Below are 15,408 nucleotides of genomic sequence, written 5' to 3' on the forward strand. Positions count from 1 at the left end.
GCCTCTCCCTGCTCCTGGAGCTCAGCATCCCTCGCTTTTTCTGCTTGTCTCCCAAAACGCCTTTGCTGTGGCCTGGCAGGGTGACAGGTAGCACTGGAAGGCTCCTGCTGTAACACACTTCTGAATTTGCATTTGACTCAGAAAAATGCATTCCTGGAGAGGCTCCCAGTTGCATCCCGGAGGTACAGAAAGACTTTGATCTGCAGCAGGAGCTGCTGCTGCCGCCCCGTTTGCTCGAATGACTGAGCTGGGCCGGGTCATCGTCCTCCTCCTGCCATGGGGCTGGCGGCGGCTGTTTCCAGGCTAATGGTAAAGAACTTTATGGAGCCCAAAGGGCTTGGGCCAGGTGGGTTCGAGGCTTAAGCCCAAAGGGTGCTGTGAGAGGGCAGAGACCTGGTGCCTCAGGCCCCAGGGGCGTCAGAGCTTGTGTGGCATCTCTTGGGCTGGCCTTCCTCCCCATCTGGCAGTCTCTCCTTCTGGCAGGAAGCCTGCAGGTGAAATCTAAGCTCATTGACAATTTTGCTGTTTTCACGGTGCACAAAGGGCTGGATGGTGCTCCTGGACACAGCTCAGCATCCTCCCCGCCGACACATGCTGAGATACAGCCGGGTACAAATGAATTTGATTTTTGTTTCAGTCCTCCCTCCTCTGTGCGAGATCCCTCCTCAGCGTCAGCTCCTCAGGCCACTTTTTTGGAAGCCACAAGACCTTCCCAAATGCTGTTTGCTGGAGGAGGCTCTGGGTTTATTGCACACGTTAAACCCTTTGCAGTTTTGCGGTGTAGGCAATTTGAGAAAGCCCAGGGGGATCAGGATTAGGGTGCTTTAATCTTTGAAAACCCTGTCCCTACTCCTCTGGATGCTGACTCCGACCAGATCCTCCCATCCTTGGATATCTTCCGCTTCCCAGAAGCACAGAGCAGGGAAGAGCATTGCTTTAGAGACAGAAAGGGCAGGCGTACGGACATGCCATCACCGCCGTAACCTCCTCCCTCTCTTCCGCTGCCCCCCAGGACTGTCCCCAGCTCTTCCCCACAGAGGAGATCCTGATCCCCGTGGGAGAGGTGAAACCCATCACGCTGAAGGCGAGGAACCTGCCCCAGCCGCAGTCCGGCCAGCGCGGCTACGAGTGTGTGCTCAGCATCCAGGGCGTGATCCACCGCGTGCCCGCCCTGCGCTTCAACAGCTCCAGCGTCCAGTGCCAGAACAGCTCGGTGAGCGGCCGGGAGGGCACCATGGGGGTAAAAAGGTGCCCAAAAAAACAGGTGCCAGCTCCGAAAAGGGATGGGGAGAGTGAAAAATCATCCAGGAGTTAAACTAATCCTGAATTCCGGGTGGGAACTCACCATGGGAGCGAGTGCGAGGTGTTTCATTCTAGGAGAAGATTCTTTATCTGCCTGTGGGGGGTCAGCGAGGGGAAGGGGAGGAGGAGGAGGTGGGGAGGCAGGCTAATTCACACGGGGGAGATAAGGCGAATCGCAGCCCCCTTATCGGGGAGCTGTCGAATTCCGGGTCACGCTAGCTGGATGAATACAGTAATGCTGAAAATCAGCATGCTGCGGGGAAGGAGGGGCGACGGGGAGAGCACAGCGCGGCAGAGAGGGAAATTATCCGAGGGATGCTGCCGGAGAAGCAGGCAGGGGAGGAGAGCTCTTGCCCTGCGTTCGGAGAGGTCCACGGGCAAACAGGGCACATTTGGTTTGGTTTAGGCAGCAGGACAGGGTCTGCTTTAATATTCAGTGCAGATGGTCTTGAATTGTTAATGAAGTTTTGAATTTTTAAAAATTTCACTGGATATTTATATATCACTGGCCGTCTTTGGGCCTTGCAGCTCAGTGGATAATAAATGTATTAATACTCTGTAGTACTTTTCCTATCCAAAGTGACTTACAAACATTAGAGAAGTACTTTTATTCCTGTTAGGCTAATAGGAAGTGGTAGGTAGGGAACACAAGGGCAATTCTGTCCTCACAGCTCTATTGCTCGTGCAGAAGATCTAATTTCGCTCCAACTTAGTCAAATCCAGGCAAGGTGAATCAGTACAACCAAACGTAAGTGAAAACTGTGCAAGGGCTGCACGGGGGACAGTCAGAGCAGTCTGCTTCGGTTTGATCGTCGTTCCCTCATCCCAAAGAGGCTGGCGATGTTCGCTCATGTTTTTAAGTCTTTTCGGCAGGTCTTGGTTGACTTAAAGAGCGCATCAGAACGAGTCCTTATTAATGTTAATTGTGATGATGGGAATTTCAGAATTCACCTAAAGCATCCATAGGCACTCGGCCGGGGACCCCAAGATGTCCATGAGAAGGTGAATAACTCAAGGTGGTGCTCTCCTGGCCTGGGCTGAAGCAGAGGCTGGGAAAGGACCTCTCTGCAGCATCTATTTCTGCTCAGCTGTTGCCAATTTCATCAGCTAAAGCTGTGCAACATGATTTTCAAGCACCCAGTCCCACTTGGGTGCATGGTGACTGTATAAGAAGATAGCCCGAAGGCAGTGGTCCTTCCAGGCTGATTAACTGGAGGGGCTGTATTGATAAGCTAGAGACTGAGTGACAAGAGCAACTGCTGGGAGTGGAATAATTAATCTATTACCTCTCACAAGGACTAGATCTGATTTAATTATCTCTTCCTCGTGAGGAGGAGGGAGTCAAAGCAGGACCCTGGAGATGAAATGTAGAAATGTGTTGGTTCAGCCACCGGCACATGTTTTTAAGCAGTGAATAATCAAAGTTTCTTTAAAAAAAAAAAAAAAATCTTATTTTGCTGTTAATGTCTCTGATACATCTTCCCAAGCATTTAATTCTCGATCTTCTCCTGCAGTACCTCTATGATGGGATGGACATCAGCAACTTAGCAGTGGACTTTGCGGTGGTTTGGAACGGGAACTTTGTTATCGACAACCCGGAGGATCTGAAAGGTAATGTCTGCTTGAGTTGGCTCTCGGGCAACGGGAAGGAGGGCGGCAATGGGGGCTGGAAAGTGGCTGTTAGGACAGAGACGTGGTCCCCATGGATATTTTGCTCACTCTGCTCCACTGCTACAGCCTTGCCTTTGGGAACCACACGGGCAAGTCCATTAAACTACACGCGCCTTCGTAAGTCCCCACATGTTGCCTGATCTAGCTGAGATGCGCCCCTGCCCACGACAGGGAGATTGGATTAAATGATCTCTAAGGTCCCTTCCAGCCTCGGCCATTCTGTGAAGTCTGTGAGCAGCTGTCATCTGCGCAAACTTTATGCTTCCCGCCTGGGTGCTGAGCGCCCGTGTCCTCTTCCCCGCAGTGCACCTCTACAAGTGTGCGGCTCAGCGCGAGAGCTGCGGGCTCTGCCTCAAAGCCGACCCCAAGTTCGAGTGCGGGTGGTGCAGCCGCGAGGCCACGTGCGCGCTGCGGCCCTCTGGGCCCGCCTGTCCCAGCCGCAACGTCAAGTGCTCCAACCCGCGCATCACCGAGGTAAGAGCCGCGCGCCTCTCCGGCTCCCTTCTCCTCGCTTCCTTCCAGAAATGCCCCTGAAAATTCACCGTCGTCCACCTGGCGCTGGAGGGCAGGGCGGGGGGATAAAACGCTTCGGGGCTTTCTGGGAAATTAACGTGGGGATCTGGCGGTGCGTGGCCGGGGCGTGCAGCCCGCCGCGCAGCTGTCGTCACCGGCGATGCTACCGGCATTGGGGTGACCGCTACGGACTGTTGCGAGAATGCTAATTAAACTAGGGAGCTAATTAGTCTGTAGTTGATGCTTCTGATGTTTCTGTTCAGACCGCTGAGGGATGCAGAATGTCTCCCAGGAGCGTTTTTACCCGTAAAACTGCACTCGGTCTCTTAATGTTACTGTTAGGAGTGACACTCCTATCAGGTGGGAATGAAGGAAGGGTTTGGTTTCTCACTTAATTAACTCCCCAAAAGAGCCTCCCTTGCCCTGAGGGTGCGGAGGGCCTGGGCGTGGGGGATCCAAGCAGCCTGTTGCACTGATGCTCAGGGCAGGAGCAGAGCTGCTCAGCACGCTGACTTCTGCCAGCTGACTGAGGAACTCAGTGTATGTGGAAGTTTCCTCTTAATTCCGATTTGCTTCTACACCAGCTTAGCTAAACTGGCTCGTGCTCAGACCCCCTGGAGGCCTCAGCCTCGTTTTTATGGAGCAGAGGCTGGTGGTGCTGCACCAGGGCTGGGGCTGGCTGGAGCAGGACGTTGCTGAGGACGGTCCATCCAACCCCCAGGGGTGTTACCGGACCTTTGGTATTTCTTTCCTAGACCTTCTGCCCAGCCACGTTATACCCTGGATGGACAGGTTTTTCTCTCGTGCACTGTTGAGAAAACTGCAGAGCGGTGGTGGTCGTGCTGGTTGTACAGGGACATGAAAGGGTTAAGCAATGTTGAGAGTCTGTCCTTTCCTTATTTGGTTTTTTTTTTGTTTGTTCGGCAAGTCATAGTTGCCTTTACAGAGAGATAAAATGAGTCTTAAAGGCTTGCCTGGATATTCACCTTGTCCTGCCAGAAACCCAGGTTTTCTTATCTGAGTGCTCTTCTGCTCACACAAGCTTATGCTACAAGATGCAAGAAGCAAAACAGCCTCTGCCTGAGATTTTCTTCACTGTAAACCGTTCAGACAGTTGTAACATTGAAGAAGTCTTAGATTTATTTATTTATCCCTCCTTGAGCTAAGCAGAGAAAGGGAAGAACACTGTGCTCCAGCCACCAAGCGAGCACTGCCGGGCTGGCTCTCACGCTGGCTGCGGGCACGGCGCTGCCACCGAGCGTTTTGTCACTGTCCAACTTGAAAGCAACACTTTTGGGCTCTGTCCAAGGAGAAAAGAGCGGGGCTTTGCCGTTACAGATTTCTCGTCTCCATAACCAGGTCCGTGTCTCAGCCTTGAAAGCGGGAAGCGTGGGACGCCTTGCCAGGGCATGTTTTGAGTCTCAGGAGATTGCCCTGAGTGGGTTTGGAGATGAGAGAATCGAGTAGGAAATGTCTGTGCTGTTGTTGGCAGATCGGCTGATTCCACAGTGAAGGTCAGGATAGAAAACACAGGTTTCGGGGAGTTGTGTTGTCCCGTGGCCTCTGCTGGCTCTGGCAGTGCTGAGAGTTGTCGTGATTTTATCACAGGTCTTGCAGTGTTTGGTGTTTTTTTCTTGAACTCCACCTCCCACCCTTCTCCTTATGAATTCACAGCTTTTTATTTGTTGGCTTCCCCCCCACACACCAAAAAATAGTCAAGTTTGTAGTTTTTGCTGTTGATAAAAAGAAGGGGGAAAGCAGAGGGAACTAGTGGCCTCATACCAGGGCTTGCATTGCAGCCTGGACTGCTTGGACTAGGAGAGCCTGTAATTTGGGCTTTTTTCCATTCCTTCTGCTTCATCTGGCCAGGTTCATTCTTTCTGTCAAGCCAGAGCTCAAGGGCCTGGCTCCCGGGTGTCAGTGCCACCAGGGGATGCGTAACTAGTAAGAAGAGATTGTGTTTTAATAGTCACAAAAGTAAATGAGTAGTAGGATATACACAGCCCTTTTCCGAGAGGCCCAGCTGTCACCGACAGTGTCCCTTTAACAGCAGAAAACTTCCACACGGTCTGTGGTCTTAGCAATAAATAAATAAAAATCAGTTTTCTCGCGAACAAGCGGCACTCTGATCTCCTATTCATTTATTTGCAGGCCTCATTAATATAACATCAGTGCAACAAACAGCTGAAGGGGGGCCAGTGTCAGGCTGAATAATGGAGTTGCTCTGCTGAGATAACAATTAGGTTCTGAATGTGCTATCAGCTAAGGCAGAGACAAGGAGGGATCATGCCGGGATGACAATGCTTATGTGCTGCTTCCCCGCTGGGCTCATCAGCTGGGATCCAGCTCGCTTAGAGCGGGATGGAAGAAGACAAAGAGAAGGGAGGTGGATGACATTTTGGGAGGGGGCAGGGGTTATGCCGTTGATTCTGCGAGAGCCGGGTGCTCTCCCTGCACCCTGACAGATGCCAAGTGGTCGTCGTGCAGAGCGGCCCTAAGCTCGCGGCTTGCCCCCAGCTCCAGGAGGAAAGCCTCGCACAGACTTCTTCTGGAGGCAAAATGTTTCCTGATGTCAGAAAGGCTGAACCAGGCAACCGGCAAGACGTGAGGCTGAGAACATTTATCCTGCATCGTTAGAGCAGTGGCGTCTGCAGGGTGGGAAGTGTGCTAGCACCCTGTTGAGGCTCCTGGATCCCTGGGATCCCTCAGATTGCAGCCTCGGGGATCCCTAACCTTGGTTTCGGGCAGCAGCAACAGAAATGCAGTGCATCTGCATCTCTTAGGTGGTGTAAGGGCAGTGTCAGGGTAACCAAGCTCCTACCGTCACTCATTTGGTTCCTTTTGGTGAATAATGCAATGCCTCACACTTGCGTAAATCGCTTCCCTGAGCAGCAGGAGCATGCTTTATTAGAGATGGTGGGTTGCTTTATTAGAGATGGTGGGTTGCAGATTTGTTCACTGCAAGGCAAGGCTGCTGCAGAGGGGAGAGGTGACCTGCTTGGAACAATTGGGAGATCAACAAAACCCAAGGGCCTGCCTCCCACACCCCGCTCCGGATCTCAGTGACTTTCAGACGGCTTCGGTTCTGCAAACAAACTAAAAAACTTCCAGCAGAGGAGCAGACCCCTAAACAGTAAATGTGCAATTCCTGGTAATTGCCTCAGTTTTGCTCAGCTGCCCTTTGCAGGTTCTTTTGATCCTCCCCAGACCTCGGAGTGAAGAGCTACTCTACCAAAGTATATTTCTTGAAATGGGGGAATATTTCTTCCTAATCCTGCCAGTCTCAGGACAGAAATCTGGGCTGTGGTTGCAGCCCTGCAGCCTGAGCAGCTCCCCAGCACCGAGCCGGGGGTTCAGGCAGCCCCGGGCTGGGTTTGTGGAGGTTTCTTGTCGAGCATCTGCCACACGCGAGGGGACGCGGGGATGCTGCTGGGAGGGGTCCCCAGCGCTCGGTGAGACGGGACCTTTAAGACTTATCTTCTTTCTGTGATTTTGACTGAATCTCTCCAGCTGTAATTAATTGAATGCATCTGTTCTAACCCTGGGGCTGCTTTATGGCACAGTTACTTCAAAACTGTTCAATTAGCGGCCACTAAAATCTAGGTCGAGTGGAGCTCCATATTGGGGATTTTCCAGGTCAGGACATTTTCAAAATACAGCATCAGCTCGGCTTTGTTCGGTGGGGCCGGTTAGCTCCGCCGGTTCTGGTGAGGTCGGGAAATGGCAAACTGGCTTTTTTTTGAACGGCAACGAGACAACGAGCCCGGCGGTGTAAGTGCTCCAGCAAACGCGTTTTAACATAATCTGGAGCTGCAAAGGACAGTTGTAGCTGTCAAGTAGGTGAACCGTCGAGTCCGGGCGATTCGCAACTAGCGACGTAAACATCACCAGCTCAGGCCTTCAGGACTCGGTGTAATGCAATACAACTTGATTTTGTAGCGTCTTTTATGGGCACGTAGTGCTTCGTGGAGCTAAATGATACAAGACATGCCGTGCGGTATGAGTTACGGGAAACAGCAGCACGACAGGCAGTGGCTGGTGAGTGAATTAGAAACTCAGCAGTGTGGTCGAGGGGGAGAGGAAAGGTGAAACCCAAGCACGCCCAGAGGAAGGAGATGGTGGTTGGATGTGTGGGAGCAGGCTGAGCCCCGGCACGTGCGGCCAAATCCAGCGGGAGCAGAGGTGGAGAGCCAGGAATGGAGGAAGCAAAGGGGGAGGAAAGTGGCTTTGGCTGGGATTTGAGATGCAGGGAGAGGCTCGGTGGCACAGAAGCGGGTGTCCTGATGGCATTAGCAGTTTGCATCAGGTGGGAAGAGGGAGCTGTGCCCTGTGGCACTGGGAAATGCAGGAGGTCCCACAAAGGGCTGCTTTGGGGCAGCTCTCGGTTCGGGCTGGTGTCCTGGCACCTTCCCAACCTGCTCACGGCCAGGGAACAGCGAGCTCTTAAGAAGGGGGAGGAAAAGCAGCCATCCATCCGGAACTCTAAGGAAAAGGTTTTGAAGAGCTCAAGTCTTTTGCGAAAGACAAAGGTGGAACAAGCAAGCATAAACAAGATTCATCCATTAAATTAATTAAATTGCATTATTATGGATTATGTTTATTTATTAATAACAGCTGTGGCATGGGGAAGATTAGTAACCCACCCAAGAGCAACAACAGACTGGTGGCAGATTCAGGAAAACTGTCTGAGAGTCTTGGGTCCAGAATTTGTGACTATAGATTATTGTAATTTATACTCCTAATTGAAGAGGATATAGTTCTTAATGAAAGTCTGTAGAAGCAGAGATGATTATGGCTGAGGCAGGCTATAAACGGGCAGCTTTAAAGCATACACCTCACCCTTTAACATTTGTGAGTCATTTGAGGTGCCAGCTTACAGCTAAAATGTGACATTAGCATTCAGAGAACTGCCAAGGCAGAAGTTAAAGTTCTCCAAAGCAGCAGGCTACTTCTGGAAGGTGACTTATCTTCTGTATTTATGAAAAAAGAGACAGCCTTCTCCTTCTGCAAGGCTTTCTGGGGGGGTGGCACTGCCCACGCCTCTTGACCAGCTCAGGGACCTTGATGTCCTCTCTCGGAGCGTGGAACAGATGGATTTCAGCATCCTTGGGCTTCTCCAAGACATCCCGAGGAGCCACGAGAAGGTGACACTGCCTGGGTTTGGCAGCAGGAGCAGGTGGGGGTTGCAGCACTCGACCTCCTTGCTCAGCCCATGGAGCCAAAGTCTGTTTCCCAGCGGGGGCTGAAGGAGCGCGGGTGCCACTGGGGAGACACCACCTCATCTTCCTTGTGGTTTTTTTTTTTTCCCCCCCCTCTAGATCCTGACGGTGTCAGGCCCCCCGGAAGGAGGGACGAGGGTGACCATCCGTGGCGTGAACCTGGGCCTGGATTTCTCGGAGATCGCCCACGGGGTGCAGGTGGCCGGGGTGCCGTGCTCGCCCCTGCCTGAGCAGTACGTCGTCGCCGAACAGTGAGTGACCTCGCGGACCTCAGCCCGCCCCACCGCCGGTCCCCAGGGCTGGGCAGCCTGCACAGAGCCTCTTCCCTGACCTCCAGAAAACTGCTGGGAGGCCAATCCCCCACCCACACCCCGGGCACCATCTCTCCACCCTTCCCAGCCCTTCCGGAAGGGATGTGGAGGTGGATGGTGCCGGAACCAGGGCACGCCGTTCCTACACCGGGGAGGGATGAGGTGCTTGGATGATTTCTGGTGGGGTTAAGCATCCCTTTAAGCTTTCGTTGTTTTGTTTCCTTCTGTGCGGAGGTTCCTGCTTTGCTAAGCAACTTTTCTGATGAGCACCTTGCGGTTGATGCTGAGCCTCTCTGCCCCCTCTGCTCCTCATCACACTTGAAATTCCGGCGGCGCCGCTGACTGCGCGCAGCCATTTGTTAGGCGGGTGAGGCAGTGACAGCCGCTTAATCCGAATGGGCCTCCGCTGGAGTCAATTCATTTATTTCACTAAGAAAAATGTCAGCCAAAAATTAGAAAATAGGCACGTAACAGAGGACGGGCGAATAAAGCTCCCAAAGTGACGCTTGCTCCTGTTCGGGAGGGGGTGGTTCTGTTGTAGCCGAGGTGCTGAGGGGTGTGTTGGGGGTCAGACGTGCAGGGCAGTACGAGATGTTTCCCCTTGGGTTATCTGACCTCTTCTGCTGAGGATCTGGACTGTGTAGCGGGGCCATGGGCTGGGGGGAGCTTTGGCCCCATGAGTGGTCCCAGCAGCACGGATCTGGCCCAGCTTCAGGAGCAGCTGAAAGCAGTTGTCCCTTGGTGCTGCAGCGCATCTCGTGGGTCCCAGCCTGGTCCCTGGCATAGTGGAAGGACCCATTGGTGTTGGCTTGGTTTTTGTTTGCTCGTTGTCTTTGTTTCCTCATATGTGAGGCAGAAATGACGTTAATCTCCCCCACAGCAAGGTTGTGTCTGTGGTGCCGTTGCTGCATGAAGGGTGCTGTGGGTGTGCGGAGCATCCCTGGTGTTATTGCAGGAAAGGCTCCAGCCTCTGCACCAATAAAACTGTCACTGATAGCGGTTTGGGCTGTTCTGCTGAGCAGTATTTTGTTTTATTTTTCAAATAAAGGATGGAAGATTATAAAATTATCCTCCTTTGATGGTATGAAACCCTGATTTTATAATCATGACTCTAATTACGGCTCTTGAGCTTTCAAAGTTTGTTAACATCATTAAAACATTTACCCTGGGCAGATAACAGCAAGTGTTAGCATGAGAGCTGCCTTTTAAAGATGAATACAGATAAAAGGACCCTCTTAAGGGTTCTGTGGGCAGACTGAATTCCAAGACTGTAATGACTCACCATATGCTCCAGCCACGCAATCTATCAGCCAGCAATTAGGTTAATGTTGGTGAAAGGGCCGCTTAGCCCAGCAATCAGCACCCTACAGCTCTGCCGAATGCAGCGTTTTGTAACAAGGTACCTGCTGGGAATTTGGCTTTTATCAGCAACTGGGATCCGGTGTACCAGGTCGCTTGTGCCCCGTCCCACACCCGGTCATGGCCGGTACCCGTAGGGCAGCTGCTGCTTTACTGGCGAATGGTTGAGTATTTGGTGCTTCGCCCCATATTTAGTGCTTGGTGCATCCTTCCTCCTTGTGGGAGAAAACATCCTGCCCGTGGGGTGCCAGGAATCAGTTCATCTTGCTTTGTTTGCCTGTGGGGTGCCATCTGGGAGCAGAAATCTCTGCTCCTGCCAGCCCTCTGCCCTAGCCCCCACCTGGCAGCACAGAATCACAGAATGTTTGGGGTCGGAATGGACCCTCTGGAGGTCGAGTCCAGCCTCCCTGCCAGAGCAGGATCACCCACAGTAGGTCACACAGGAACGCGTCCCGGCGGATTTTGAATATCTCCAGAGCAGGAGACCCTGCCTCCTCACCCTGCTGCTGGTTTGCAGGAGGAGAAGCCGTGAAATAGCAGCAGAGAGGTGCATGGGCAATGTCTGGCTGAAAGGCAGCGAGAGGAGCACGTGGCAGATTAAGGCACACAGCTGAGATGCTTCAGTTCCTGTTCTCCAAAGGCAGCGTCTCTCTAGGCAACCCGTTTTGATGTGCAGCAATAAGGACTTTCACATTAGAGCTCTTTCCTAGCATGTATGTGTTTGGTAAGGGCTCCTGGCATCACCTGTCTACAGGTTCTTTCTCCCTGTAGTCTTTATTTTATTTGTAGTGAATTTAATGCAGCTGAAGGCGGCTGAAACGCCACCTTCACAAATTGGAGCCTTTTATGCATTTGCACACGATCAGCAGAAGAGCGAGTGTCTCCCCTGCCGATTGCAAAAGCACCTTCAGCCTCTCGGGGAAAGGCTGCTCCGGCTCTGTGTGATTCCAGCTCTCAGGGCAAGACCCAACAAGTGTCTCATCACCCTGCCCTAAGGCAGGTTAACCCTGCCCTGAGGGGGTCTTCTGGTCCCGCCGCCCAGCCTGTACCAAGCTACTGAGTTACCTCCTTTGGAGCCTGTACCAAACCACTGAGAGTTTGGTTTTGGAGTCGAGTGCATCCGTCACAGCAGCTTTCTCCATTTTTGATTAACTGAGGGACTGCAGTGTGAGCTCTTCCCTTAATGAACTCATCCGTTACTCCAAGGGCTTCGCACTCACTTTGCTACTGGCTAATATATTGCCATTAGTGCTCTGCTTTGCTCTGGAGTTTACAGCTTGTAATAATTATGTCTAATTTTGATTTTTTTTTTCTCTTTAAATTACTACATGGGGTAAAAATAGACTGGGTAATTAACTTCTTCTAAAGAGGCAGATATCAAAGTTAAAGAGGAGGAGGAAGGGGAAAAGAAAATAAGGAGAAATAAAGCAAGCCAGCCCTGCGTGGAGCTGCACAGGGCAGCGTTGGCACCTCCTGCCAAAGGCTCACTGCGGCATTTCTGCTTCCAGGATTGTCTGTGAAATGGGGCAGGGGCTTCCAGGGATCAGCTCCGGCCCAGTGCTCCTGTGCATCGGAGAGTGCAAGCCCGAGTTCACGGCCAAGTCCACGCAGCAGTACACGTTCGTGGTGAGTGCCTCGCTGAGGGAGGGGGGACACGGGGACAGCACGCGTCCCCCGCGGGAACAGCCGTGCTCCGCCAGCGTCTCTGCGACGGACGGGCTTCTGCCACCAGAAGACGACCTCCGAATTGCCACCACCTCCTGATGCTTTCCCCACGGCATTGCACAATGTCTTGGTGGCCCAGCCAACAAGCCCAGTTTTCAGAATCTACAGAATAAACAGGATTTATGTGGGAACTGAAACCCGGGATTCCCACAGCCTTTGGGCTCAGCTTTGCACCTCCAGAACAGCGATAACCTGAATTGCTCGGCTCGGTTACTCCTTGCAAAGTGCGTTGTTGTCATCCCGGCAGGAGCGTTGCACAAAGCGTAACTTTGTTCGGTACCTGAGGATTTTTTTTGCATGAGGAATTGTCAGGGACTCACAGTTTGGGCTGGAAGGGTAATTCTGCATCCAAATATTCAGGGATTTATTTTTTTTGTCTGCTTAACAGAGAGCTGCTCTTAGGGTTGGTGGGCTTCCAGTGGTCGAGTAGATTGTTTCTGTTTGTTGTTCAATTAACAGCCTTTTGATTCATAAACATAAAAGCCACAGCTGGGGTTTCTCGTACCTTCCAGTTTTGCCTAAACAGGGCAGTTCATCCAGCCGCATCGCTTTTGTGCTTCGTGGCATCTGTATGCGGGGAGATGCCAGCACTTACCAGTTGTCCACAATTTGTAAACTGACAGAGAGAAATCAGGCTGGCCCCTGTCACCCCTGGGATTTCATTCATTCGGCAGCGTGGCAGGGCTGCGAAATATCGTCACGTTTGGCTCAAATATACCAGAAGCGCCTCTGACCGTCGCAGGGCAGTGCCAGTGTGGTCCCAGGATTTGCCGCTATCGAAAGGCAGGTTCCCACGCGACACAAGGAAGATGCTCTCTTGCTTTGTGTTGAAAAATAACCGGGAGCCGGTGCAAGGTAATTGCAGAGATGAATCTTGGAGTAATGCCCTGCAGCACCCTGGTGAGCCTGTGCTGAGCGTTATCATCCTTTGCATTGTTGCTTCTGATTTCCAGCACTTACCCTGATTATATAATTTCTTTTTCTCTGGCACCTAAAACTTCCAGCACATCACGTCCTTTTGTTAGTTGGCCTCTATTTTTCTCTTCAGCGCCGCCACAAATTCCATTACAGCTGGTTTATGCCATTAAAGGAGGTAGTAAAATTGATTGGTACCTTAAAGCAGAGCTCTGTTCTGACCCTGAGAGGGTTCATGCCTTCGTGAGCTCATCTGGTGCCCGACACCGCGCCGGAGCGATGCTGTCACCTTAATTACGCCTGTTTTATCTGGGGAGGTGGAACCTTGGAGCTACTTTGGAGCTGTAAATCTGTCATAATTATCACCAAATCATGAGTTGAACACGGAAAATTCTTATTCAACGTTTCAGCCCTCAGCTGATGCTGGCCTCGCCCCAGCCTTGGGAGGTTTTGCAGGTCTCTAGGGTGGGCCCTCAGTTCTCCTATCCCCTCCTTGTTTACAAGAATAACTGTTCAAATTTACAGTCCCGAGTTTCTATTTTTGGCAATACTTTGAATTTCCAAGGATTGCAATGCTTAGACGAGGTGATGCTCACCCCACAAACATCAGATGCTTGTAGCCAGGAGGTGCTTATAATTGATTTTGAATGTAGAGAGGGGCTGTGCCTCCCAGCATGCGTGTAGCTCTGTCACTGGGGAGTGTGTGGGCACTGCTGGACCTCCTGGATGTGTTAAATAACTACCCCTTTCTGTCCCTGGGCTCCAACGAGCAGATCCTTTGGAGCTTTTCTGTGCTTTGGAATCACTCCTCTTCATTATGTGAAATGCTCCCAAGCCTGCTTGATGTAACCATTGCTATTACCATTAACATTATCTAGTATTGTCATTAGCTGGGGTAGTCACAGAATATCCTGAGTTAAAAGGGACTGACGAGGATCATCGAGGATATCGAGCTAGATAAGAGCTGTGAGTTGACCATGAGCAGTCGAAGGATGGGTCCTTTCCTCCTGTAATATTATTCTATAATTACTCACAACAGGGTGTTTTCCTCTGGTCTATTCAGGAGTCAGGGTCAAACAGGCTTTTGGTCTAAGCTGCTTTGGCGAACGCTGTGGCACCCAGAAAACACATGTTGCATTGTGAAAACAGTAGAGAAAACAGGACAAACTGGGCTGGTTTCTGTTCAGGTGGTACCAGGGGAAGGAGTTGGGAGGCTGCCAGCCCTTGCGGATGAGAGTCGTAAAGAGGGTGATCGGAAAGCATTAGTGAAACAATTCGGTAATACCCACTGATAGAAAACAAATAAAAAGGTACCTGCTTTCTGCAAATTCTATTAAAGGGGTAAATAGCTGTCGTGGTGCAAAGCAGGACAGAGACATGGCATCGCTTCAATAACACCACCAGTAAAATGTCAAGCGGGACCTACGTTTGCCCACCAGGGGTGTGTTTCCATCAGCAGTGGGACACAGGCCCTGTCCCCTCAATACTGTCGCTGGTGGTTCATGTTCAGCTGGAGCTGGTGGTTTCTGTTAGGTACTTACCTTTTCGTGCGGTATTTCCCATTACCAAACCCTGGTCGGGTTTTTTTGATGCTTTACCACATTGGCAAGCTGTAAATGTTTGGGTTCGTATTTTCATTGTAGCAGTTCACTTGGCTTGGGCTATATTTAGTTGTTTGAAGCTGCAGTGCAAACAGCTTAGCTTTGTTTAAGAACAAAGTTGAAGGTAAATACGTAATTTTGCCAAGGCTAAATTTGCAGTCGTTCCGTTGAGGCACGTCTCTCTTTCAGAGCCGGGCTTGAAAATTTAGCAGGAGATTTGTCATACGTCCAGGACGCATCCCTGTTTTGCTTTTCCATTTTAAAAAAGGGTATCCCCACTCGGCCAAAGCACGAAGATGCTCAGGGGTTGGTGCTTTTGCGGCTGGCATGGCCCCCGGCCGCTGGCAGCTCCCCTCGCAGCAGGCAGGAGGGCTGAATTTCTCTTTTTTCTTTCTCCAGACTCCAGTGGTGAGTTTTCTGAATCCCAGCCGCGGTCCAGAGTCGGGAGGGACGATGGTGACCATCTCCGGGCACTACCTGGGGGCCGGCAGCCGTGTGTCAGTGCTCCTGGGAAACCAGACCTGCGAATTCTACGGGTAAGGGGCTGACTGGGCACGTCCTGGCTATCTGAGCTGCTCCACCCTGGATCTGCTGTAGCTGAAGGTGCAGCCACAGCAAAAATTCATCTGAGAGCCCCTGAAGGCTCCCATTCCCTCTTTTATAACGTGAAGCCTTCTTCTCTCCTACTGCAGCTGAGCCTTGCGTGACAGGGGAGGGATTGCATCAGGATTAGTGCTGTCTGTTCCGTTATTTTAATGCCATTGCAATGCTAACTGCTCCAAAAATCTCAGG

The 15,408-nt window shown here is 51.6% G+C and overlaps 1 protein-coding gene across 1 annotated transcript in view; it reads left to right on the forward strand.

Moving 5' to 3' along the window:
* The window catches only part of LOC104274404 (plexin-A2-like), a gene marked incomplete at its 5' end in the record, with an annotated part of 56,120 nt that extends 40,964 nt beyond the window's left edge, over positions 1 to 15,156 (forward strand). The window contains 6 exons of the mRNA XM_009870020.1: positions 1,013 to 1,213; positions 2,817 to 2,913; positions 3,278 to 3,447; positions 8,805 to 8,956; positions 11,884 to 12,001; positions 15,016 to 15,156. Of these exons, the coding sequence (XP_009868322.1) occupies positions 1,013 to 1,213; positions 2,817 to 2,913; positions 3,278 to 3,447; positions 8,805 to 8,956; positions 11,884 to 12,001; positions 15,016 to 15,156 (879 nt within the window). The remainder of the gene's footprint in view (positions 1 to 1,012; positions 1,214 to 2,816; positions 2,914 to 3,277; positions 3,448 to 8,804; positions 8,957 to 11,883; positions 12,002 to 15,015) is intronic.
* Positions 15,157 to 15,408: the final 252 nt, after the last annotated feature.

Source organism: Apaloderma vittatum, unplaced genomic scaffold (assembly GCF_000703405.1).
Source record: "Apaloderma vittatum isolate BGI_N311 unplaced genomic scaffold, ASM70340v1 scaffold13735, whole genome shotgun sequence".
Lineage (NCBI taxonomy): Eukaryota > Metazoa > Chordata > Aves > Trogoniformes > Trogonidae > Apaloderma > Apaloderma vittatum.